This window comes from Falco biarmicus, chromosome 1 (genome assembly GCF_023638135.1).
Source record: "Falco biarmicus isolate bFalBia1 chromosome 1, bFalBia1.pri, whole genome shotgun sequence".
Lineage (NCBI taxonomy): Eukaryota > Metazoa > Chordata > Aves > Falconiformes > Falconidae > Falco > Falco biarmicus.
In genome coordinates this window covers 47,514,480-47,538,272 of record NC_079288.1, presented here as the reverse complement: position 1 = coordinate 47,538,272, position 23,793 = coordinate 47,514,480, and the positions used below count along the sequence as shown (strand labels likewise).

At 44.1% G+C, this 23,793-nt stretch overlaps 2 protein-coding genes across 3 annotated transcripts; one reads left to right on the top strand and one right to left on the bottom strand.

The window, feature by feature from the left end:
- Nucleotide 1: 1 nt before the first annotated feature.
- On the bottom strand, nucleotides 2-2,193 carry C1H4orf46 (chromosome 1 C4orf46 homolog). 2 transcript variants are annotated; one of them, XM_056328484.1, is made up of 3 exons: nucleotides 1,672-2,193; nucleotides 1,434-1,561; nucleotides 2-1,162 (listed from the first exon to the last, which is right to left on the bottom strand). In XM_056328484.1, exons 1-3 carry the CDS (start codon nucleotides 2,191-2,193, stop codon nucleotides 1,147-1,149), a joined length of 666 nt encoding a protein of 221 aa, XP_056184459.1. In that variant the 3' UTR covers nucleotides 2-1,146. The 2 variants fall into 2 exon arrangements, with proteins under 2 accessions (XP_056184459.1, XP_056184450.1); XM_056328475.1 differs by lacking the exon at nucleotides 2-1,162 and having other exon boundaries at nucleotides 1,384-1,561.
- On the top strand, nucleotides 2,097-23,596 carry ETFDH (electron transfer flavoprotein dehydrogenase). The gene is made up of 13 exons (XM_056328437.1): nucleotides 2,097-2,225; nucleotides 4,087-4,233; nucleotides 4,894-5,123; nucleotides 6,608-6,689; nucleotides 6,934-7,052; nucleotides 7,359-7,436; nucleotides 10,122-10,268; nucleotides 15,408-15,548; nucleotides 17,548-17,691; nucleotides 20,759-20,927; nucleotides 22,188-22,370; nucleotides 22,724-22,945; nucleotides 23,252-23,596. The coding sequence occupies exons 1-13, from the start codon at nucleotides 2,192-2,194 to the stop codon at nucleotides 23,413-23,415; spliced, it is 1,860 nt and encodes a 619-aa protein (XP_056184412.1). The 5' UTR covers nucleotides 2,097-2,191; the 3' UTR covers nucleotides 23,416-23,596.
- Nucleotides 23,597-23,793: the final 197 nt, after the last annotated feature.

Genomic DNA, 23,793 nt, shown 5'->3' with positions numbered 1-23,793 from the left:
TAAAAGATTACCTGCTGAACAAAATGACTTTTCCAAGTTGCCTTTGCAACATTTTGGGTTGCGGGATTAAAAACAGCTAAGTGAAATCCTGCCATGTGGATTGCCTTTAACTGGGATAATTAGAACTCAATTTAATACAACTTGTGTACTTTGAGGGGCCAAGTCTCCTCAAGGACTGTAACTGCTTTTGATGAGATATGCAAGGATGTCTCTCCTTACCACTACTTCCTTTTTCTCTTAACTTGCTTATGGATATATTCAATGTTGTAATTTTTTCTGTAAGTAACACAAGAATATGCATTATTTCAGATTTTTTTTTGTAACATCTTTATTGTTTTGATAAGAAAACTACAGTTTGTCTTTTAAAATGTCCTTCTACCAGTAAAAATAAGGCTGCCTAACAAATCATGGTAAAGCCATGTTCTCCTGCAGCCTGTCATTGCATTTCAGCATTACTTTTTTCACAGTGCTCTGGTAAAGGTATAGGAATTTCAGTACAGCTACTTATTACACATTAGTGATCTTTTGGACCAAAATGTTCTGTTAACAACAAGCTCTAGATTAACTAACTAGTAACTGCTTAAGGCAAAGATAAAAAATAGGGCCAAATACTGAAAAAGCTCTAACATGCTTTCTGAGAGATGGGAGAAACCATTTCACCGACTCTTTTCTAACTGATGGAGGCTTTTACTTACAGTTCAGAATAATCCATCCTATCAATAAATGATGCTGTTAAACTTCTACCATGCAGAGATATATGGTCCATCATAAGGCACTTTATTACAACAAATTATAGTGTAAAATTGTTTGCAGTAATCAAACATCTTGCAACACATCTGCAGCTTTACAGAAATGTATTGCAATACTGCTAAAAGTAGGCAGGTTTGGCACATAAGGCTTATGTGAAGCTTGTAAAAGAGACACAACTTGCCGTATTACCCCATCCTCAAGACAAAGCGTGCATAGAGAAAAGCTGAAGTTAGTTCAGCAAGTTGCTCTGGAGTTGGCAGTGTTTCTGCTGGTGACAGCTCCTAAAGCAGGGCTGGCGAGACCTCGCAGGACACCAGTTCCCCACCAGTAATGTGTTCTGAAGGTACCACACAGGCTGACTTTGCATCCACCGTGCCGGGGGGCGGTTAGAGTATTTCATGAGCGCTTTGAGCTGCAACAGAAGAGTCTAAAAGTCAAAACCGATTCCCTAAACAAGGCCATTTTAGCCGGTGACTTACACACAACATCCATACGACTCATCAAATATTTCTGAAAGAACGCCGGGCTCACGGGGAGCTGCTGCAGGAAAACAAAAATCCACGCCAGCTCCTAAAGAAGCTGGTTCGCAACAGCCCCGCACCCCGGCGCGGCGCAGGCGGGGGCTCGGCGGGCCGTGCGGGGGGCGCGGGCAGGGTCAGCCGCTGGGCTTCAGGGACTCGTACCCCTCCCTCAGCAGGTCCCGCCATGTTCGCAGGAACCGGGCGTTCTCCGAGCACTTGGTGGCGAGCTCCTCCACCTGGGCCGACACGGCCGACGTCGCCTCCAGGATCTTCGCCAGCGAGCAGGCGGCCTGGGGGAACGGCAGAGGTTGGGGGTCGCCGATGCCCTGCAAGCCCCGCCCAGCGCCCTCCGTGAGGAGTCCCCCGCCCGCCCGCCCGCCGCCGCCGCGCCGGCACTCACGTTGCCGATCTGCATCTCCACCTCCTCCAGCAGCTCCCGCGCGTCGCCGGTCGGCAGCTCCGGCGGCCGCGACCCTCCGCTCCCGCCGCGGACCCTCCGGGGCCCGGCGCCGGGCGATCGCTCGGGCACCGCCGCGGGCGGCAGCGGCCCCGCCTCGGCCATGTCCCGCTCCGCGCACCGGCGCCGCCCGCCGCCCCGCCCACCCCGCGCCGAGCCCCGCCTCCCGCCCCAGCCCCGCCCCCGGCGCGCGCTAGGGGCGGGGGACGGGCGGCGCGCGTCTCGCCGGGAGCGGTAGTCGTTCCCGCCGCCTCCCTCTCTGGGAGGGAATCGGTGCGTACCCGCCCCGGAGGGCGGCTGCCCCGCCGCCGGGAGCGCTGGGAGCCGTAGTCCTGCCTGCGGGGCGGGACCCGTGGCCCCTCGCCGGCCACCGAGCGCGCAGGCGCGGCCGAGGGCAGCCGGGGGGCGTGTGCAGGGCCGTCGCGGGGACCGGAGGGCGCTGGGGGGTTCGCGGGCCGCCGCCATGCTGCTCGCTCGCTGCCCGGCCTCTAGCCGAGGTAACGCGCTGGCTGGCTGCGGGGGCGGCCGGGCGGCCCGAGGGGACGGGGCTGGGGCAGCCGCCGCTCGGCGGGGCGGGCGGCTGGCGCGGCGCGGAAGGAGAGCAAAGGTCGCGGCGGGGGCGCGCCCGGGTGTCCGGACGCGGGGCTGGCGGGCGGCCGTGGGGCGGGGGCCGTGGGGCGGCGGGGCTCCCCCTGCCCCGGCGGCCTCTGTCCGCCCGAGCTGGCGGGACGGGCGGGCCGAGCCGGGCCTGAGCGCTGCCCGAGCCCGCCCGGCGCGTTACGGGCGCACGGAGCGTGCGGCTGTTTTGGGAGCGTCGCTGGGTGCCCACCAGCCGCAAAGGGCGAAGTAAAGTCGTTGAATTCGTGCCCGTGCTGAGGGGCTAAGCGTAGAGGCGGCGTGCTGGCCGCCGCCGGAGGGCCGTGGGACCGGGACGTACCTCCCGAGCAGGTGGCTAGCCCCGCGGCCGGCGCGGCCCAAGGCCGGCGGGCGGGTCGGGCCCGGCGCCCCGCGGGAGCAGCCTGCCCGGGAGCGGCCCGCCCGCTCGGGCCTCGGGCCTCGCTGGGGCTGTCAGGCGTGTGCCGAGCTGAATATCGCTCGTGTGTGAAATTAAGTGACGGGTTTTAACTCTGCTGTGTGAATTCATATTGCCGTCAGTTGTGCTCAAATAAAAATACCTCAAAAATCCAGTTAAGGTGGTGTGGTTTGGTATGTATGTGGAGGTGTAGTTGTTAACACTCTTACAAAATACTTTGGTCCCAGGTCCTGCCTGGTTGCAGGTAAAGGATAATTAAGAGTCACGAGGTTATATGATAATAACTTTTACGTTACGTTGGTTAAGTACAAAATTGCTGTTAAGAAACCAGCACAGGCAGCACTTACTACCTTGCATATGGTGACCAGCAGCAAGACTGTCCCTGTGGGGCGTTGCAGCGGAGGATGCTTGTGCTGGCATTGCCACTCACCATTCTCAACAAAGCGTTTCAGTCCTAGGATGCTGGGGATACTACTGGTGTAATTTTGCAGAAATACTTAAAATGCAATACTCTTTTTCTTCACCCCTGAAATTAGAGAAGGGAAAAGCCTTAAAGGAAGGAGAAGTACCTGTCAAGGTGCATTAGTTCATAGACCTTTTAACTATAGTTTTGGTGCGAACCGTACCCGTTTTCTGAGTACAAATTGCATGCGTATTTGTAATTTTTTGGTGGAAGAGGGAAATCGGGACAAGAATGCGACGTAATAAATCTTCCATTCGGTCCATTTGCTTAAAAAATTCTGATTTGCTTTTGCAACAATTAATGTATCTGCAGCAAAGGTAAAGTTTAACTGTATCTACGGTTTCTAGCTTTGGCTAAAGCATACTTAGGTTTACATCTGAGCTTTTATTGTAGACCATGACATGGACTTTAGCTGAACTGTCTGGTATATCAGTAGCCCAAACTGTGTGTCTCAACATGTGTTGAGATGTCAGAAGAGAGGAACCTGCATGTCATATCTCTACAGTTATTTGGTCACTTTGAATGAAATTCAAAATGAAGTAGGAGCTTAAAATGTGGTTCATCTGTGTGTTTCGTGCATGTTATCCTATGTCTGCTGTCAGAAATGGTGGGCCAGTGTATTGAGTGGTATTTTGTGAAGAATGCTTTAAGGGGAAGCTCTTCACTCTTCCCTCCCGATATAAAATTATATGGTGCATTCCTAACTTAAATGGTAAAATCTGTGTTTATGGTTTCTCATCTTCACATCACCTAGTAGTCTTTTCAGGGGGAGTTGTTATATTTGTTGTGCCACTTGTGTCTCTGAAAAGTCGAAATATTTGGAAAATTACCGATTTGACAAATTTGTTTCTTGTTTTTGCAGCACGTCAGGGCTTTCATGCTCTAAAGTTGATAAAGAGAGACTGCCATCCATCACTGCATATCGCAAGATGTGCATCTACTGCCTCTGTGCCTCGCATAACTACACACTATACAATTCATCCTCGGGACAAAGACAAACGATGGGAGGGTATGCAAAAAACCGCATTTTTGAAAAGTTTCTTTAGTATTGTTACTCAGTTCTAAATACCTTGAAACGTGTGGCTGGTTTTCTTTCTTTTTACAGAAATCCTGTACTCTTAAATACAGTACTAATACTCCAAATAGAAATGTTGTGGTTGCTATCTCACATGTATGTCTTTAGTGCTATGAAATGGCATCAGATTAAACTTGATCTGAGTTATTGAAAGAAAGTATATACGCAGCTCTTGTTTTAGTTACCATCACAAGATTTAATTTAGTGTAAAATAATGTCACGTGTTCTAATTAAGAGTCTTTTTTCTTTTTTCTCCTTTACCTAGAGTTTCACTGAGTGTCTTTGATACACCTAACCGACTGGGCTCTTCAGCTGAACGTTCTTAGATGGTGTTTACTTATGGTGCATAGAGATTGAGTGTATTTTTTTGTGGTATATCTTCTTACAACTTTAAAAGACCTAATTGTACATGGGTGTGCTAATGTCCTTCTCGCTTTTCCAAGCACTGAAGTGGGGATTCCATTTAATATTTAGCCTCCTTTTATGCAAAGTAATACTTCTGGGTTAGCCACTAGCCAGTACCACAGAACAAGGCTTAGTGAGAGAAGACTGAGGGAAACTGTAGAATGGTTTATATTTTTTTCTCTATTAAAGGGGTAAATATGGAAAGATTTGCAGAGGAAGCTGATGTTGTCATTGTTGGAGGAGGCCCTGCAGGTCTTTCTGCAGCTATTCGACTCAAACAGTTAGCTGCTGAGCACAACAAAGAAATACGTGTTTGTCTGGTGGAAAAGGCTTCCCAGATCGGTGCGCATACACTGTCTGGTGCTTGTCTTGAGCCAAGATCCTTAGAAGAACTGTTTCCGGACTGGAAGGAGCGGGGGGTATGTATTGAGTATGTAAACACCGAAATTGCCAGCTTGTAACGAACTCTGTATCTGACTCAGTCTGGTATGACTTAGTACCTTGGTACCTTTGGCACTTAGTACTGCTTTGAAATACGTTGTTCTAACAAAACCAAAAAAACGTTACCTTCTTTCTAGTCTGTTTCCTTTAGTTCAACAGTGCTAGTTTTATATCTACACAGATATGCTGTGGCCTTTGCTGTTTTAGAGAGTAGTCTTACTGCAGATACGCAGTATGTCTGATGTGTCCTGGGATGCACTACACTTACTGCCTTTGTGCAGAATCCAGCTCCCATGCACCAGCTGTAATATGGTTAGTTCTTGGCAATGTCAGACTCACTGCTTCTGTACAGTAGTTCTCTGTAGTGTCAGAAAATGGCACACATGCTGACTTTTGTGCAGACATAGAGATTTTTTGGAGGCCTAAGATGCTTCTAGGAGGGAGGATAACAAGAAATGAGCCACCATCTGTTGTGGTTTAACCCTAACTGGCAGCTAAGCACCATGCAGCTGCTTGCTCACTCCCTGCAGTGGGATGGGGGAGGGAATTGGAAGGACAGAAGTGAGAAAATTCATGGATTGAGATAAAGACAATTTCATAGAATAAGCAAAACCTGTGCACACAAGCAAAGCAAGGAATTCATTCATCACTTCCCATCAGCAGGCAGGTGTTCAGCCATCTCCAGGAAAGCAGGGCTCCATCAGGCATAATGGTTACATGGGAAGTCAAACACCATAACTCCGAGTGTCCCCCACTTTCTTTTTCTTCTCCCAGCTTTAAATACTCAGTGTGATGTTCTATGGTATGGAATATCTCTTTGGCTAGTTCAGGTCAGCTGCTCTGGCTGTGTCCCCTCCCAATTTCTTGTGCCCCTCCAGCCTTATTGCTGGCAGGGCCTAAGAAACTGGAAAGTCCTTGATTTAGTATGAACATTACCAAGGAACAACTGAAAACATCCATGTGCTGTCAATGTCGTTCCCACACCAAATCCCAAACACAGCACTGCACCAGCTACTAAGAAGAAAACACAATCCCAGCTGAAACCAGGACACCATCTCTGCCTGAGCAGCCACCTGACTTGCAGCCAGTGCCTGCTGTCACCTGGGACCTGCAAGAAGTGGTCTATCAGCTAGTTGTTTTGTCTTACTGGGATAAATATGGAAGTTGAGCTGCCTCCTTTAGAAAGGTCTAGAATACTGATGTAGTACAAGCCTGTGTACAAACTATAAAAGTGATTTGTAAGTACTTGTTCCGTTTTTTTTTTTACCTCAGTAGTTGTGTCGACTCTTGCCTGTTGACTGCCTCATAAAGTACCTTATCTTCTCTTCTGTGATACCTTCCTACAGAAGTGCTTTATTGAACCCTTACAACTGCCAGTTTATTTTATTTATCATTGTTTGTGTTGGATTGGCTAGAAAAGCATAACACTCAGTACTGTTTCTGTTTCCATTTTTTAATGTAGGCTCCACTTAATACTCCTGTAACGGAAGACAAGTTTGGAATTTTAACAAAGAAATCTAGAATTCCAGTGCCAATTCTTCCAGGTAAAGTTTAATGAGGTGATAGAGAGTCATCTTTTTCTGTGTCTTTTTTAACTTTTCCATGAATCAAACAATTTTGATTCAGCATAGTGCAGCAAGTATATGTAGAATGTGGATGATGTCTGTGGTAATGCGTGACGTTACTGTGAAGATAGTAGTCGCAGAAGTAATGACATCTTGATGTATGCAACTTCTTTTATTTTGCCTACTGTTCTATGTTTTATGTGTGTGTGTTTTGTTTGCCTAGGGCTTCCGATGGTTAATCATGGAAATTACATAGTACGTCTGGGCCACTTTGTGACTTGGCTAGGTGAGCAAGCAGAAGCTTTGGGTGTTGAGCTGTATCCAGGCTATGCAGCCGCTGAGGTAATGACATCAGTGTGTATATGACAAGCATTTTTGTAACCCCTTCCACTCCCAATTACCTGTATATTCACAACATTCCTCTTAACAGACGTGTGTAGTGAAAACTGTGTTTCAGTGTCTAAATTCCCTGGCCCAGATCCAGCAAAGTGCAAGTGGATCGTACAGTATGTTAATAAATACATAATCTTCAAGTTTGACCATTAAAGACATTGTGCTTAGTTAGAAGTTCTGCATTAGAACTTTTTATGAATGGACTAAAATGGCAAATCATTAAAATGTGTTTTGTTTGTTTAAATATTTCCAAAGGTTCTTTTTCATGAAGATGGTAGCGTGAAAGGAGTAGCAACTAATGATGTAGGCATTCGAAAGGATGGAGCACCTAAAGTAAGTAGGCATTTTCCCCATAACTAGAGTCTAATTATGGAAATTGTGATGTATCTGCTTCTACTGCATCAGTAGTCTTGCTGCAGCCTAAGAAAAATGTAAAATTCTGTACCTGTCTTCCCTCTCTGTATATAAAATGGATCAATATCTGTGAAAGTTCTGGTCTCAGAACATTGTAAACTTCTTCTGAGAATAGTAGGAAAAGCCTTCACAGAAAGGTTTGTTTGAGGGTGACTTGAAGGAAATACTGTAAGGGTGTTTTGGCATGTGTGAAGTCAGGAAACAAAGGAAAGGATTCCAGGAACTCCTCGAAAAGAAAGGTGCGAAGGTGAAATAGAAAACTGTTGTCCCGCTGGTAACGAGCAATGTATAAGGGAGTGTGCTTCTGGCTCTTTTCGGGTTTTTGATATTTACAACTGCAGTTGTATTTGTTGACAGTCTGTCTACCTTGCTGGGGCAAAGTGCACACTGAATCTCTATACCTTTTTCCTGGTGGGTCACATTTCTGTATCCAGAAGGTGACTCCCAGCCCTAGGTGTTGGACTTTGACTTTCAGTGGGATACAGAACCTATGGTAAGCATGTTGCTTCTCTGCCATACATTAGGGACAGTTTGGCACCTCAGAACAACTTTCACGTGGAATTTATTTGGCTATGGAAATTATGGGTACAGGTTTTTTCTTAAGGTTTACTTTCTTTTATGAGGTTTCTTACTAGTTCCTTAGAGTTTCAAAGAGATACTTACTTTCACATAAAATTGTGGGCTGTTTTTCCCATTTAAGGCAGGGAATGAGAAGTAAAGATTTATTCTTATTTTGAGGGAATATAGAAAATGGAGGAGGAAGTGATGGCAGGGAAAAGTAATATTTTTTTCCAGTATAATGTTGTCTGTCTCCTGCAGCGGATGGGTGCACTGTTATTTTCAGATATACATTTTGCCCAGTAGGAGGAGCAAGTAATAAAAAATAAAGTTTCTGTGGTAATATAAATTTATTGGGCGTTTGGTTTTGTTTTAAAATGGGAAGGAACTGTGATTTATTTATTTTCAAGCATCCTCAAAACCTAGAATTTCTTCTATTTTTTCTGAAGAATGTGTCTATTAACTTTTTTCATGTAGGTCATTAGTGTGCCACTACTGCAGCTTTTTGAGTATTCTAGTGTTCTAGCTGTCAGTTAGGTCAGCTGATATTGCCTCCAGTGTATAAAGGTTCAGGCAAATACACATAGTTTGTATAACCTTCAAGGCAAGAATATCTTCAATGTGTTTATACAGAGCCTAATCAAATAGACTGTGGTTAATGAATAGGGTTTCACCTTGCAGTCAGCACCAATCAAACAAAAATGCCAGTGGTAAAAATACATAGTAAAAAGTTGCACGTTAATTCTTATGTAGAACCTGGAGAAAGTTGTTAACCATGACATACAACTTTGAAACATTTCAGTAATGTGACAGATTCATGAATTTCTGATGGTTACAGTGTGCAGTTGTAGTTAATTGGTTTATTTTCTGTAAATCTACTTCAAATTGGACAATATATATTTTTAATCTTTAGATCAAGTAGTAACTCCCTGTAGTTCTTTAAGTGTTCTGTAAGATTAATTCACGTTCAGGTTGACTGCATCAGAAATTCAAAGACTACAAAAAAAATCTGGCAAAATCTTGTAACTCCTGTTTAAAGGTAATGCTCAACCAGAGGGAATATTTTCATTTGCTAGCCTTTCAGATATTTCCAACCAGTAAGTTACAGGCAGATCACACCTGAAAGACAATTCAAAACCAAAGCAATAAGCTGCTCCTGGACTTATGCTGGCTTGCCTTGAGATGGTTTTATTAAGTCTGCTGGATATCTTCATCCAGAACTGTTTGCATGATCTTTTTCAACATTAAACTTTCTGACTCAAATCAAGCTTTTTTCTTTTTAAAAAGTTTTAGGGTTTTCTCTGCAAGATTACGTATATTTAGAATCTTGTATCCTTGCATTGTAAATTTAATCTAGTAATATTCCAATCCAGTGCACTCACGTATAAAAGTGACATGCTCATATACAAGTATGCCGGTTCCCCTTATCTTACTCTCAGTTTCATTGGAATTTTTGATAAGAAAGTTTTTTTGTAATGATACTTAATGTTATTTTACTTTCACTATATGTTTTGACATGTAAGATTGGTGTAATATTATAGTAACTTCATTTTGAGATAGTGGCTTCTTTTGGGGGCAGGGGTGATGCTGGTTTTTCTGATCTGGTGTTTCTGTCTAGCCTCTATCATATACATGTGTATGTGTGGGGCACAATGTTTTATTGTGATGTGAGTTCATGAAAAAAAAATGGAAGTGTGAAGTTACAGGTTAAGAGCCTTTGTTCTGTCAAGGCACATATGTGACTCTGCACCATATGAACGACCAGATGCGATGCAAATATCCCCCAATGTGGAAAAGATCTTTTTTCAGTAGCAAATGGCCATTCACTGTACTGCTGCTTTACTGCAGTCCCCTTACAAGATTTGCCAGGGTTCCATCATGGTTAGGTGGAAAAGACAACTGGACTAGAGCCATAGCTTGCAATGGTTTATGGGTTCTGGGCAGTGCCACAAAGTAGTATAAAATCACTTTATTGCCCTCCATCTTCTTGCTGTGAGTTTGACATGGCAAAGATCTAACTGATGATGAAATGCTCTACTTTTTCAGGCTACCTTTGAAAGAGGTTTGGAACTTCATGCTAAAGTCACAGTCTTCGCTGAAGGTTGTCATGGACATCTAGCCAAACAGCTGTACAAAAAATACAATCTAAGGGAGAAGTGTCAACCCCAGAGCTATGGCATTGGACTGAAAGAGGTATCACCTGCGTAATTTTAACAATTAAGGAAAATACTGTTACACTGTAAAGTAGTTTTTATTTGCTTTTAAGCTAATTTGAGTAAGCCATTAGAATGATAGATTTTGAGTTACACTTTCAGAATTCAGAATTTTTGCTATTCCAAAGCGGATCAGAGAAGATGCTCCCTGAATGTTGATTGTTTCATTTCAGCTGCTTCTCCTCTTATGTCTGTGTTATAGAGGTACCTGTGAATCCACTCTTATGTTAATTTGATTTCAAATTACGTTCATTTGTGAAACCTGTTTTCAGCACTTTTACTAAATGAGGCAGGGATTCACGCTGCCTAGTTTTAAGGCTTTTTAGTACCTGAAGAGGGGTGGAAGGGCTTTCTGTGGGGTTTCTGTATGTTAATTAGAGAGGGTGATAGAAAAGAACTGTTCCAGGTGGTGAGTCATGATCTTGGAAGTGCCTGCTGGGTGAGCTATTTTTTCACCCCCCAAAATCTGTTCACTGGGCTTATAAAATTGGAATAGAGTTCAGGTTTCCTTTTTAAAATATTTCATAGTAAGGAAATACCCCTCATGAAAAAGAGCTGTATTATTTAGAATACGTTCAGAGTTTGACTATAACATATTCTTCGTTTATTACTTCAAGCATGTGCTTCAGCTACAAAATATTTGTTAAATAATTAGTTTACACTTCTGTAGAGAATAACCACTCTGGAAATCTATGACAGGTATTAGAAATTGTAACTAAAACTATAAGTTGTCTTTAAAGCAGGGTTTTGCTGTAGAGTTCCTTTGCTTCCAGATGAGACTGACTACTTCAGCAACTAGTACAGTCCAATAGGAATGGATCTGTAAAGTGAAATAGTTGGTGCTGATGAGCTGATACCCATGCTATGCACATTTCAGGTTTATTTTTACTTTGGACTAGCTCTGACCTAGTCCTGTGGACTGAGTGCCCTTTCATGACTGGGATGCTTTAGATGGGCTTCTGGAGCCTGTTGTACAGTTTAGTTTCATGTGAAAGGAATCCAGTTCGTGCTTTCCGTGGTTGCTGTACAATGTGAACGAAAGCACAGTAAGTGGGAGGAATCAGGAGTCCAGCTAAAGAATCTGGCTCTTCATCTAAAATGGAACATTGATGTAAGCCTTCTACAGTCCACTGACTATTACCTGCCGCCGCTGTTTCACGCGGCCACCAGTGATACAGCCAGGAGCAGTCTGAGGAGTAGTAAAAGCATTACAGAGCCCTGGCAGTGGTGGTAAGGGACTCTGAAGCACAGGTAGTTTTTTCATCAGTCCTCCTGGTCAAAGGGAAGAGGTTTGAAAGTGCCAGTCAAATCTAGTGAACCAACAAATGATTACAGGACTGGTGCCACAGCCAGGGGTTTGGTTTCTTAGACCATGGATCTCACTTTGAGAAACCTTGTCTGCTAGAGGCTCGTGAGGTCTGTCAGTCAGAGCCTGGGAGGAACATCTTTGATCATAGGCTTGCCGGCTCGTGAGGAGAGCTTTAAACTGAAGGTGCTGGGGGACAGGAACCTTGGTCCATCCCACTCCTACCAGTTTGATGCCAGTGCCAGCAAGACATGCCCAGAGCCTGGAGAGGGATGGCAGGGCAGCAGGAGAGCATTTTAAGAGCAGCACAAAGGAATTGCAGCCGCTCCAGCCAGTAAGTCTGCTTCATTGGGGGCCCAGCTTAAATGCCTCTATACAAATGCATGTAGCATGGGGAATAAACAAGAGGAGTTAGAGATGTGCACATGCCTGCAGGGCTACAATCTTGTTGGCATCATGGAGACACGGTGGGATAGTTCCTATGACTGGAGTGTTGGAATGGAAGGACAGGCTCTTTAGGAAGGACAGGTGGGGAGAAGAGAAGGGGCTGTTGCCCTCTGTATCAAAGACCAGCTGGAGTGCATGGAGTTCTACCTGGGGATGGAAGAGAAGCTGACCAAGAGCTTATGAGTCATGACTAAAAGGTGGGCAGGGGCAGTTGACATTATAGTGGGGGTCTGCTACAGGCCACCTGACCAGGAAGACTGAGCAGATGAGGCCCTCGATAGGCAGATAGGACCTGCCTGATGTTCACAAGCCTTGGTCCTCATGGGGGGCTTCAATCTCACTAATATTTGTTGGAGGGACACAACACGGCAGGGCATAGGCAATCCAGGAGGTTCCTGGAATGCATTGATGATAGCTGCCTTCTCCAGGTGACAGAGGAGCCCGTGAGGAGAGGTGCCATGCTGGACCTTGTTTCCAGCAGCAAGGAGGGGCTGGTGGCGAATATGAAGCTCAAGGGCAGCCTTGGCTGCAGTGATCATGAGATGGTGCAGTTCCAGATCCTTAGGGCAGCGAGGAGGGTGCACAGCAAGATCACTACCCTGGACTTCAGGAGAGCAGACTTGGGCCTCTTCAGGGATCTATTTGGTAGAGTGTACCATGGGATAGAGCCCTGGAGGGAAGAGGCACTCAGGAAAGCTGGTTAATATCCAAGGATCACCTCCTCCAAGCTCAGGAGTGATGCATCCCAACAAAGAGGAAATTGGTCAAAAACACCAGGAGCCCTGCATGGGTGAACAAGGAGCTCCTGGAGAAACTCAAACACAAAAAGGAAGCCTACAGAGGGCAGAAGCAAGGACACATAGCCTGGGAAGAATGCAGAGAAATTGTCCCAGCATCCAAGGATCAAGTTAGGAAAGCTAAAGCCCTGAGAGAATTAAATCTGGCCAGGGCCATCAAGGGCAACAAGAAAAGCTTCTATAGCTACATTGGTGATAAAAGGAAGACAAGGGAAAATGCGGGCCCTCTCCAGAAGGAAACAGGAAACCTGGTTACCTGGGACATGGAGAAGGCTGAGGTACTCAACAGCATTTTTGCCTCAGCCTTTACTGGTAGGAGCTCCAGCCACACTGCCCAGGTCACAGAAGGGAAAGGCAGGGACTGGGAGAATGAAGAACTGCCCACTGTAGAACACTGGGTTTGAGACCATCTAAGGAACCTGAAGGTGCACAAGTCCACGGGACCTGAAGAGATGCATCCCTGGGTCCTGAGGGAGTTGGTGGATGAAGTGGCTAAGCCACTACCCATTGTATTTGAGAAGCTGTGGCAGCCTGGTGAAGTTCCCACTGGCTGGAAAAGAGGAAACATAACACCCGTTTTTAAAAGGGAAATAAGGAATACCTGGGGAACGACAGGCTGGTCAGTCTCATCTCTGTGGCCAGCAAAAATCATGAAGCAGATCCTCCTGGAAACTGTGCTAAAGTGCATGGAAAATAAGGAGGTGATTGGTGAGAGCCAGCATGGCTTCACTAAGGGCAAATTGTGCCTGGCAAATTCAGTGGCCTTTTGCGACTGCATTACAAAGTTGGTGGATGAGGGAAAAGCAACTGTTGTCATCTACCTGGACTTGTACAAAGTTTTTGTCACATTTGTCCCACACAACATCCTTGTCTGTAACCTGGACAGACATGAATTTGATGCCTGACCACTTAGTGGATGAGAAATTGGCTGGACGGTCACACTCAGTTGCCATCAATGACTTGATGTCCCAGTGGAGACCAATGACAAGTGGCATGGCATTGGGGGGGGGGGGGGGGGGGGGCGGGGGGAGTGGGGTGTGTGTATTAAGACTGGCACTGTTTAACATACTTGTCGGTGACATGGACAGTGGGATCGGTGCACCCTCAGCAGGTTGGCTGATGACACCAAGCTGAGTGGTGTGGTCAGCACGCTGGGGGGAAGGGATGCCATCCAGAGGGACCTTGGCAGGCTTGAGAGCTGGGCCCGTGTGAACCTCATGAAGTTCAACCAGGCCAAGTGCAAGGTCCTGCATGTGGGTCAGGGCAATCCCAAGCACACATACCAGCTGGGCAGAGAAGGGATTGAAAGCACCCCTGAGGAAAAGGTCTTTGGGTGTTGGAGGATGAAAAGCTCAACACGGCCTGGAAATGTGTGCTTACAGCACAGAAAGCCAACTGTGTCCTGGGCCACACCAAAAGAAGTGTGACCAGCAGGTCGAGGGAAGTGATCCTTCCCCTTTGCTCTGCTCTCATGAGACCTACCCAGAGTACTGAGTTCAGCTTTTGGGGCCCCCAACATAAGGACATGGACCTGTTGGAGCAAGCCCAGAGGAGGGCCACGAAGAGGCTCAGAGGGCTGGAGCACCTCTCCTGTGATGACAGGCTGAGAGACTTGGGGTTGTTCAAACTGGAGAAGGCTCTGGGGAGACCTTATAGCAGCCTCTCAGTGCCTAAAGGGGGCCTACAAGAAAGCTGGAGAGGGACTTTTTACAAGGGCATGTTGTGACAGGACAAGTGGTAATGGCTTTAAGCTGAAAGGGGGTAGATTTAGAGTAGATATCAGGAAGAAATTCTTCACTGTGAGAGTGGTGAGGCACTGGAACAGGTTGCCCAGGGAAGCCTGGACGTGTTGGAGGGCAGGTTGGATGGGGCTTTGAGCAGCCTGGTCTGGTGGAAGGTGTCCCTGACCATGGCAGGGGCGGTGGACCTAGATGATCTTCTAAGGTCCCTTCCAGCCCAGACCATTCTATGTACCCTCCATGCTTGAGCTGATCTAATGATGCTCAGCTGCCCTCTGTCAATAGACTGCATCTGGCACATAATTCCATGGTGAAGAGACATTTTGTGAAATAAGCAGAAAATTTATTCAGTAGTGGAGACATGAAGATGCTTCTGTGAGTTTGCTGTGGATCAGATGAGCAGAGATGTGCAGAAGAGAGCAGAAAGAGGACAACCTGTTTGACAGCAAATATTTAGATCAACTGAGGCATATTGTTAAGCCTGACCTTGAAAAATTTGTGAGGAAGTTGCAGTGATTCATATGAAAAACTGATGATTTTAAAGAAAAAAGTCAACATAAGCATTGTAGTTGAATGGAAATTTTGGGTATAGTACTGGAGCCTGTCAGTGCTTTCCTGATGTGCGCCATTTCAAAGAGAGAAGTATTAGGAAATTCTTAAATGGTAATACAAAACAAGTATACTTATTACTTGGTATTTTGACGCATGAATTTATGCATTGGTCATAGCAGTAAATTGATATTCTTCTATATTCAGTTCTGTGTTTGTTATGTTATTGAAAGACCATTACTTTGCAATACAAAGTCATTTTTTGGTCATCTTCATTTTAGTTATGGACTATTGATGAAAAGAAATGGAAACCAGGAAGAGTAGAACATACTGTAGGCTGGCCTTTAGACAGACATACATATGGAGGATCCTTTCTTTATCACTTAAATGAGAGTGAACCTTTAGTTGCTCTTGGATTTGTGGTAAGTGAAGTTGGTTTTTTTTATGCTTGTTTATTGTTGTTTGCTCTTCATTTTATGCAGTTTCTTTTCTCTGTTTCAATGTGAAGATGAAAACACAAGAACAGCAACAGACCAGATTTAGTACTTTCTTAATCTTAAGCGCGCTTATATCCATGTTAGGAAAGGTCAATTTGTCGTGTTAATCTGTCTTTATTCCAGTGCTTCTTACTAAGAACAAAACTAAAAACTTACAAATAAGGTTTTTTGCAAACCAATTTTGATAAAGCTAAAACCAAACAAGTAAAACTGCTCGCAAAATTTTTGCAAGTTAGGTAATGCCTAAATCACATAGGTTTTGTGCAATTCCATTTCCTCAGTTGTGTGCCAGCCTTGGGTGCAACTCCACGTTATGAGAGAAGGGTGTAAAGTGGAAGCATTCTGCAGTTCCACAAGAAGCATGCCTTGCATTTCTGAGCTCTTGATTGTTCTTACCATTATTCACCCTCGTTCACCTTGCCACCTTTAGCAACTGCCTTTCTGAATTGGACAGGCAGCGGCTTCTTTCTTACTGCCTCTTTATCAGAAGCGTCGGGATGACTAGAGACACAGTGTTGTGTCATTCTGCCAGCCAGTGATGGATGGAGTGATGGTAGGAAATGTGTTCCTAGCACCTGCAGTTCGAAATGAAGCATGTATTCTTTATCCCATGCATGTGCTTTACACACAGATGGTGTAAGAGTCAGGCACGCTATCTGGACTTTCAGCAGCATGGAATTCAGGTGACGCTTTGGTCTCCTAGATTTCAGAAGGATTCCAGAGTGTTTTTCTGGGGGTGAAAGTTATATTTTTGTCTTAACTGTTTTGTAAGAAACAGTGGAAAAAAACTTGTTAGCTTTTCTCAGGTGTGCATACCTGTCCTGTGCAGATTACCAATACTGGAATTAGTAAGTACAGACAATAGACATTCAAATTCTGTTTGTTTTTAGAAGGGTAAAGAGCTTTGATTCTTACAGAGATTGGTAATCAGTAATGTTCATATTATGTCCAGATAGGAGAAAATCAGCTTTTCTGTGAACATATGAGGGCATTTTTGTCTCTGAACTTTATACCTATGTCAGTCTGAGCTGATTCTTGTAGTAGGACTATCTCGTACTTACTTTGAAAATTGTTCATTAACTTTATCTAGCAAGGAAAGTAGATGCAAGCAGTGCCCTAAAAGCAGCGAGCTGCCAGAGAAATCAAGGTACTTTTTGTTGCTGACTCATGATATATTTTATTTGTCTCAAATAAAGCTTCCAGGAACTGGAAGTAACCCCTTTCTCAAAAGAGAAGATTTGGCAACATAAGTCCTTTTAAAGAATGTATTAAACATGGGAAATGCAGAGGTTATCTTTGGGCAAATTCTCGAATGTATAAGATAAGAATCCCAGGCATCCAGCCAATTGGCAGTCTTTCCCCCATTTGTTGCTTTCATCATTGCTCCCCAGTGCTTTACTACAATGGTTCACCTAATTGAAAATGATAATTGACTCAGCTAGATGATGTGAAGAACTGGTTAACATGTGAACATAACGACCTAGAAATAACGATCTAGAAATAACTCTTTTCCTCTCCTTTGAGCTTTTCTAGGGCAAAGAGGTTTTGAAACACAAAACAAGTTTTCTTGCTAGTTTTCTTGCTTATCCTGCCTGTTAAACCATGCTTAATTTAATTTCACTGTTTTATTTCAAAGACAGATGGAAGTTGCTTACAATGCAATTAAATGTTTTCCATGCTTCAGGTTTCAGATAGGGCAGGGAACAGTTTTGTAGCAGCAAATTCTCAGATTTGCTTCTACTGTTCTGCTAATAGTACATATTTTTGGCAGTAGGTTCTTTAAGTAGAAAGATCCTAAGGTTAGTTTAGTATAAAACAGATTTAAAGACTTGATGTGGTAATAGGCAATTGTTTTCTTTTCAAACTTTTGTGGAAATTACATACTTTATTTTCATTAATATTGCACTTTTCTGGTTTTTTTAAGGTTGGTTTAGATTATCAAAATCCCTATTTGAATCCATTTAGGGAATTTCAGAGGTGGAAGCACCATCCTAGTGTACAGCCTACTTTGGAGGGTGGAACAAGGATTGCCTATGGTGCCAGAGCGTTAAATGAAGGTGGTTTCCAGGTAATGTTTTCATGAAGCTCTTTACTTTGAGTTCTCTGTAACAATATTTCCAGTGCTTTAGATTTGAGTTGCATGTGGTTGGGAAACAACTGAACTATAATAAAGCTAGGTAAAGCCAGAAGTTTTGCTGGACAGAAAAGCCTTGCTATCTTGCTGGTTACTGGCTGCTGAGATTTGCTGGACTTAGGCTCTGTCATACTAAAAATCTTCTGACATAGTCACTTTATTTTCTAAATGAAATATAGTCATAGAATTGTTTAGGTTGGTAAAGCCCTGTAGGATCATCAAGTCCAACCATTAACCTAGCATTGCCAAGTCCACCACTAAACCATGTTCTTGAGCACCACATCTGCATGTCTTTTAAATACCTCCAGGGATGGTGACTCAACCACTTCCCTGGGCAGCCTGTACCAATGCTTGACAAGCCTTCCAGTGAAAAAGTTTTTCCTAATATCCAGTCTACATCTTCTCTGGCACAACTTGAGGCTGTTTCCTCTTGTCCTGTCACTTTTTACTAGGGAGAAGAGACCAATACAACCTCCTACACATCACTACAACCTCCTTCCAGTTAGTTGTAGAGAGCAATAAGGTCTACCCTCAGCCTTATTTTCTCCAGGCTCAGCAACCCCAGTTCCCTCAGCCATTTCTCATCAGACTTGTGCTCCAGACCCCCCACCAGCCTCGCTGCCCGTCCCTGGACACGCTCCAGCACCTCCCTGTCCCTCTTGCAGCGAGGGGCCCAAACCTGAACTCGGTACCTGAGGTGCGGCCTCACCAGTGCCGAGCGCAGGGGGACGGTCACTGCCCTTGCCCCGCTGGCCACACCGTTTCAGCCACCAGCCAGGACGCTGCCGGCCTTCCTGGCCACCTGGGCACCCTGCTGGCTCCTGCCCAGCCGGCTGCCAGCCAGCACCCCCAGGCCCTTTCCCCCCAGGCCCTGCCCAGCCGCTCTCCCCCAGCCTGGAGCGCTGCGGGGGGTTGCTGTGACCCAAGGGCAGGGCCCGGCACTGAGCCTGGTGGAACCTCGTACAGTGGCCTCGGCCCATCGGTGCAGCCTGCCCAGATCCTCTGCAGAGCCTCCTGCCCTCAGGCCGACCAACACTCCTGCCCAGCTGGGGGCCATCTGCAAACTGGCTGAGGGTGGGCTCCATCCCCTCAGCCAGGCCCTCCATAAAGACACTGAACGGGCCCCAGCACGAAGCCCTGGGGACACCGCGTGTGACCGGCCACCAGCTGGGTGTAACCCCACTCGCCACCACTCCTGGGGCTCGCCCGCCCAGCCAGCTTTTTACCCAGCGTAGAGTACGTCTGTCCAAGCCACGAGCAGCCAGGTCTCCAGGAGAACGCTGTGGGAGACGGTGTAAAAGGCTTTACCAAGGTCCACACAGACAACATCCACAGCCTTTCCCTCGTCCAAGGGGTCAGTCATCTTGTAGAAAGAGAACAGGTTTGTCAAGCAGCACCTGCCTTTCATAAACCCAGGATGGCTGGGCATGTAATCTTTCTGGATCCTGTCTAAGAGAGGAAAGAAATGTAACCAAATGTAACTAAAAATGTAGTTTTGGTTATATTGTTGCAGATTGATTACTTTGTCCGCTCTGAAGTGGAAGCTTGTCATATCACGTTGTAACACACTTGTGTTACTAGCTTAGTTCAGAAACAATTGTTAGTCCATTATTGACACAGATGAGATACAAAATGCCAAGATGTTTTAATCTAGACTTTTGTACAAGAGGGCCTTCTTTTTCCGTCCTGTGCCCTGGTTTATTGCAATGGTCATTACTGAATTTCTGACTTTGAAGAAGTAGCCAGATTGTGACCTCAGTTGCATATTCCTTATACTGCTCAAAACATGGCTGAAAGAACATGATATTTTTTAAGTACAGACATTGTTTGTGCTAAGTTAGACAGCAGGACTGCAGCTCTTGCACATCTCTGCCCGATCTTTGGACTTCTTTGCTGGACTTAAAATAACATGTCCCTGTGCACAGTTCCTAATATAAAAGTGTGGCTTATTTTGTTGGGGTTTTTTATTTATTTCCTGTAGATAGAATTGTCTGGTTAATGATGAAATCATACTTTTAAATGGCTTTTTTTTTAATACATGCTTTCAGTAATATAAAGCTTTATTGATGATTCACTTAGGAAGATTTTTAAGATTAGCTCTTCTTTTGCATGTGTTGCTTGGATTAATAACTGTAGCAGTCTGACTCACTTGCATCACTGGCATCCAGGAATATATTCTTATGTAAGTTGTTCTGTAGCTCCAGTTTTCTTTTTGGTGACAGTATTGCATCAAATAGGTGTATAAAATTGCCATCAATCTCAGCTTTTTTGTCTGTCATAAGTAACCTTATGATCGTGTTCTTTAGTCTTTGACATCTAGTGATGCTAAGTTGGTGTGAGAGAGAGCAAGTGAGCTCTTGGATGTTTCCCTGATTTTGTAGCTTTTTTGGATATGTGGAAGGAGGGGATGAAGTTTAATAAAACTACATCTACATAGCTGTTATTTCTTCTGTTTATCAAAATTGCGAAGTCAAGCACTTAAAACTAAAAGTGGGAGCGGGAGGGCGGGGACAGGACAACAGACAGGGAGGGCACTATGCAGTTTCATGGGGAAAAAATTGTGGAAAACCACCAAGTAATAAACTCTAAGATGAGATGCGTACAGCTTAGTGTGTGGAAAGCAGGAACACAAATGTGTCTTTTTTTTTTTTTTTTTTTTTTTTTACCCAATTGACAGAAACTTGAAGGAAGAAAATAGTATCGGTGGCTGACATTGCCACAGTCCTGTTGCAGATAAAGCAGCTGGAGAGAGGATATAAGGAAAATATTGTCATGATGTTATACTCTGCCCTGGTACAGTGTCTGTATTCTTACCTGCTTACTGTGCCAAAGTTCCTTGATGAAATGGACTGACTGTGGTGTATTTTTAGATAGTGCACGTGCAAGTCTAAAAATGTAAAGGGCACTCAAGCCTAATGCCAGTTTCATGTGGAGAATGTTATTTTCACTTTAAAAGAACAGAACAAAATAAACAAAACACCTTTCTTTGTTTCCTCTTCAGTCAATACCCAAACTCACCTTCCCAGGTGGATTATTAATTGGTTGCAGTCCTGGACTCATGAATGTTCCTAAGATCAAAGGGACACATACTGCGATGAAAAGTGGCATGTTGGCTTCAGAAGCCATCTTTAGCCAATTAATCAATGAAAATCTCCAATCAAAGACAATAGGTAAGATCACTGTATTTTGGTTTGTAGTTACCTTGTGTTCCATTAAAATCTCCAGCAGCTTAGCAGTAACTAAATGTGTGAAGGAATTAGTTGGAAATGCAAATAAATCAGGAAATTAGTGTGGTTCAGTTATTCTGGAGATGGACATTGGTGCCATACGATTATTATTTTAGAAATATCTTCTCTGTAGTGGTGGACTCAGTCCTAGTGAGCTTTCATTCAGCTGCAGCAGGTGTATTGACACGTTGCCACAGAGGGTATGCTGAACAGTTAAAACTTCAACGAGTACAACAGGTTAAAATCTTGCAACCCATCTGAAACAATAAACATGCTTCCTGGGTCGTGTGCCACTCCTGTTTCATTATGGACAGGTTTTTTATGGTGTTTCCAGTTTTGTCAAGACTGTAGAATATTACAGCCCCCTTTCTTTTCTGTGTGTAGGTAATGAGCTTTTTCCAGAGCCTTATGTGAGACAGAAAATAGGAACTGTGTTTTCATGTATAGACAAGGCTTAAAACTTATTATTTAGAACACCTATTCCTATACAGTAGTAATGGAGAACGGTGAGGGGGAAGCTCTCAGAAAATTGTCATTTGAAGAAACAGGTTTTTTGTAAGATAATTACTTCGTTTTAACTACACTGCAATAGATGTGTCATGTCAAGTGTGCAGCATCTAGTATTTGTAAAGAATACAAAGAGTTTAAATCAAAAGCTTGTAGTCTAATGTGTCTCGTTCACTTGCTGATTACAAAGGGAAGAAAAAACGTTCTCTAGCACTGGCATCATGTATTGGGCTGTAGTCATAGTTACTGAAATCAGAATGTTTGTGATTGTGTAATCTGTAAAGAAAAAGCTTTTGAACTTGACAATGTTGAAATTACAGACCTGACTCTTGGATCACAGGTAAATTCTCCTGGTCAATTTTTAGATTCTATGAGCAAGTGGCTGTTTTCCTGTAGAGGTGCCAGTACGGCCACTTGCCTGGTTATCTTTATATTTTGCTGAGGTTTGAGGCAATTTAACGCTGCTTGCGGGTGATTTAAGAGACTACAATGGAGCAGTAGGTATCTGCTGGTACCCACCAACAAACGGGTCTCTTCAAGAGGCTGAGATGTGTTGTCTAGTATATTCCTTGGTTATTGTTCTGAAGTTCTCATTTTGCTGCCTTGGTTGCTAACAATTGCTTTTATTCAGTAATTTTTTATTTCAAGGATAGTCTTTATGTACTGTAGGTACCTAACAAGTATGTACTGCCTTAGGACTTGATGTACAAGAATATGAAGAGAACCTGAAAAAGTCCTGGGTCTGGAAAGAGCTGTACGCAGTTAGAAACATCCGACCATCCTGCCACAGCATACTTGGTGTGTATGGAGGAATGATATACACGGGTATCTTTTATTGGATACTGAGAGGAATGGAACCATGGACGTTAAAACATCCAGGTAATTTCATTATCTCCTGAAAGAAGATACTAGATTTGTATGTCAGTCTTTTCTGGTCTTAGTCGAAGCTGCGTAGAGCACGTTCGGTCAAGTGGTAAGGCCTTAAAGTGTTGGAAAGAAAGCAATGATACAGCACTGAAGCCAACTTTGTCATATTACCTAGCATATAAGTGAAGACATGAAAGCACTGTTCTACTCAGCATAGGTTTTTTGTTTCATGAAAACGGCTACCTTTTATTAAATACTTCATTCTGATGATAAAGAAAGTTAAAATAGCTAAATTAAATTGTTTTTGAGTAACTGCAAATTACAGTAATTCTATACTGAAACTTTATTTATTAAAATATATTTAGGACCGGATTTTGCTCAGCTCAAGCCAGCCAAAGATTGCACGCCAATCGAATACCCAAAGCCTGATGGAAAAATCAGTTTTGATCTCCTGTCGTCCGTGGCTTTAAGTGGCACAAACCACGAACACGACCAGCCTGCTCATTTAACTCTCAAAGATGACAGCATCCCTGTGAGCAGGAATCTGGCTGTATTCGATGGACCAGAACAAAGGTTTTGTCCAGCAGGTAAGTAATAAAAATATGTCTCTGAGCTGTTATTGCAAGATGAAAGACTACTTTGGGAAGAGCTCACCTGGCCTACTACTTACTTCAAGTATACTATCCAAATCCTCCCCCTAGAACAGGGATCAAGTGCACAGTACTTTGAAGATTAAATGATTACTACGCAGAAGAAGGTAGTTGAATCGCACTAGTAATACACTTCCCTCATTGCGCTTGCTAAGTAGTAGAGTAGTAAGCTTTTCAGTAGTAGAGCATACATGCAGGGGGAAACTGCTCAGTGAAGTGATAGCTCTCTTTTGCTCTTCACAGGAGTTTACGAATATATTCCTCTGGAAACAGGAGAAGGATCAAGACTGCAGATAAATGCTCAGAACTGTGTCCACTGCAAAACATGTGATATTAAAGACCCAAGTCAGAATATTAACTGGGTAGTGCCTGAAGGTGGAGGAGGACCAGCATATAATGGGATGTAAACTTACGGGAAACCAATTCAGTGACTTCTGATCACCAACAATTAAGTTGGAGTATTTTATGCTGCACTGTAACTAAAGTACAGCACTGACCTGAATGTTAAAGAGTTTGAGACTAATATGCCATTCTGAATTTTAGGTATGACCGTTGCATTAAATGGAAAGTTGGTGCCTTGTGGTTAAACCCTAGCCTTATTTAAATAGGACTTCTTTACAGGAGTTGTGTGGTGGGCAGAATAAAGTTCTTCTCAGGACTGACAGAGGAACTTTGGATCTTGGAATTATTGCTGAAGTTCAGTGATAACAGAAGCCATATCCAGAATCTTGGGTATGGTAGAAGAATTTAGTATGTGCCCTTAAAAAAAAGTCTGTCTATATGTG

Bases quoted from the DNA above. Each gene is read 5' to 3' on its own strand.
- ETFDH (XM_056328437.1), top strand. From the start codon at position 2,192: ATGCTGCTCGCTCGCTGCCCGGCCTCTAGCCGAG. The intron at 4,234-4,893 runs GTATGCAAAAAA...TCTCTATTAAAG, and splicing joins CAAAGACAAACGATGGGAGG to GGGTAAATATGGAAAGATTT. The intron at 7,437-10,121 runs GTAAGTAGGCAT...CTACTTTTTCAG, and splicing joins GAAAGGATGGAGCACCTAAA to GCTACCTTTGAAAGAGGTTT.
- C1H4orf46 (XM_056328475.1), bottom strand. From the start codon at position 2,193: ATGGCGGCGGCCCGCGAACCCCCCAGCGCCCTCCGGTCCCCGCGACGG. The intron at 1,562-1,671 runs GTGAGTGCCGGC...CCGTTCCCCCAG, and splicing joins TGGAGATGCAGATCGGCAAC to GCCGCCTGCTCGCTGGCGAA.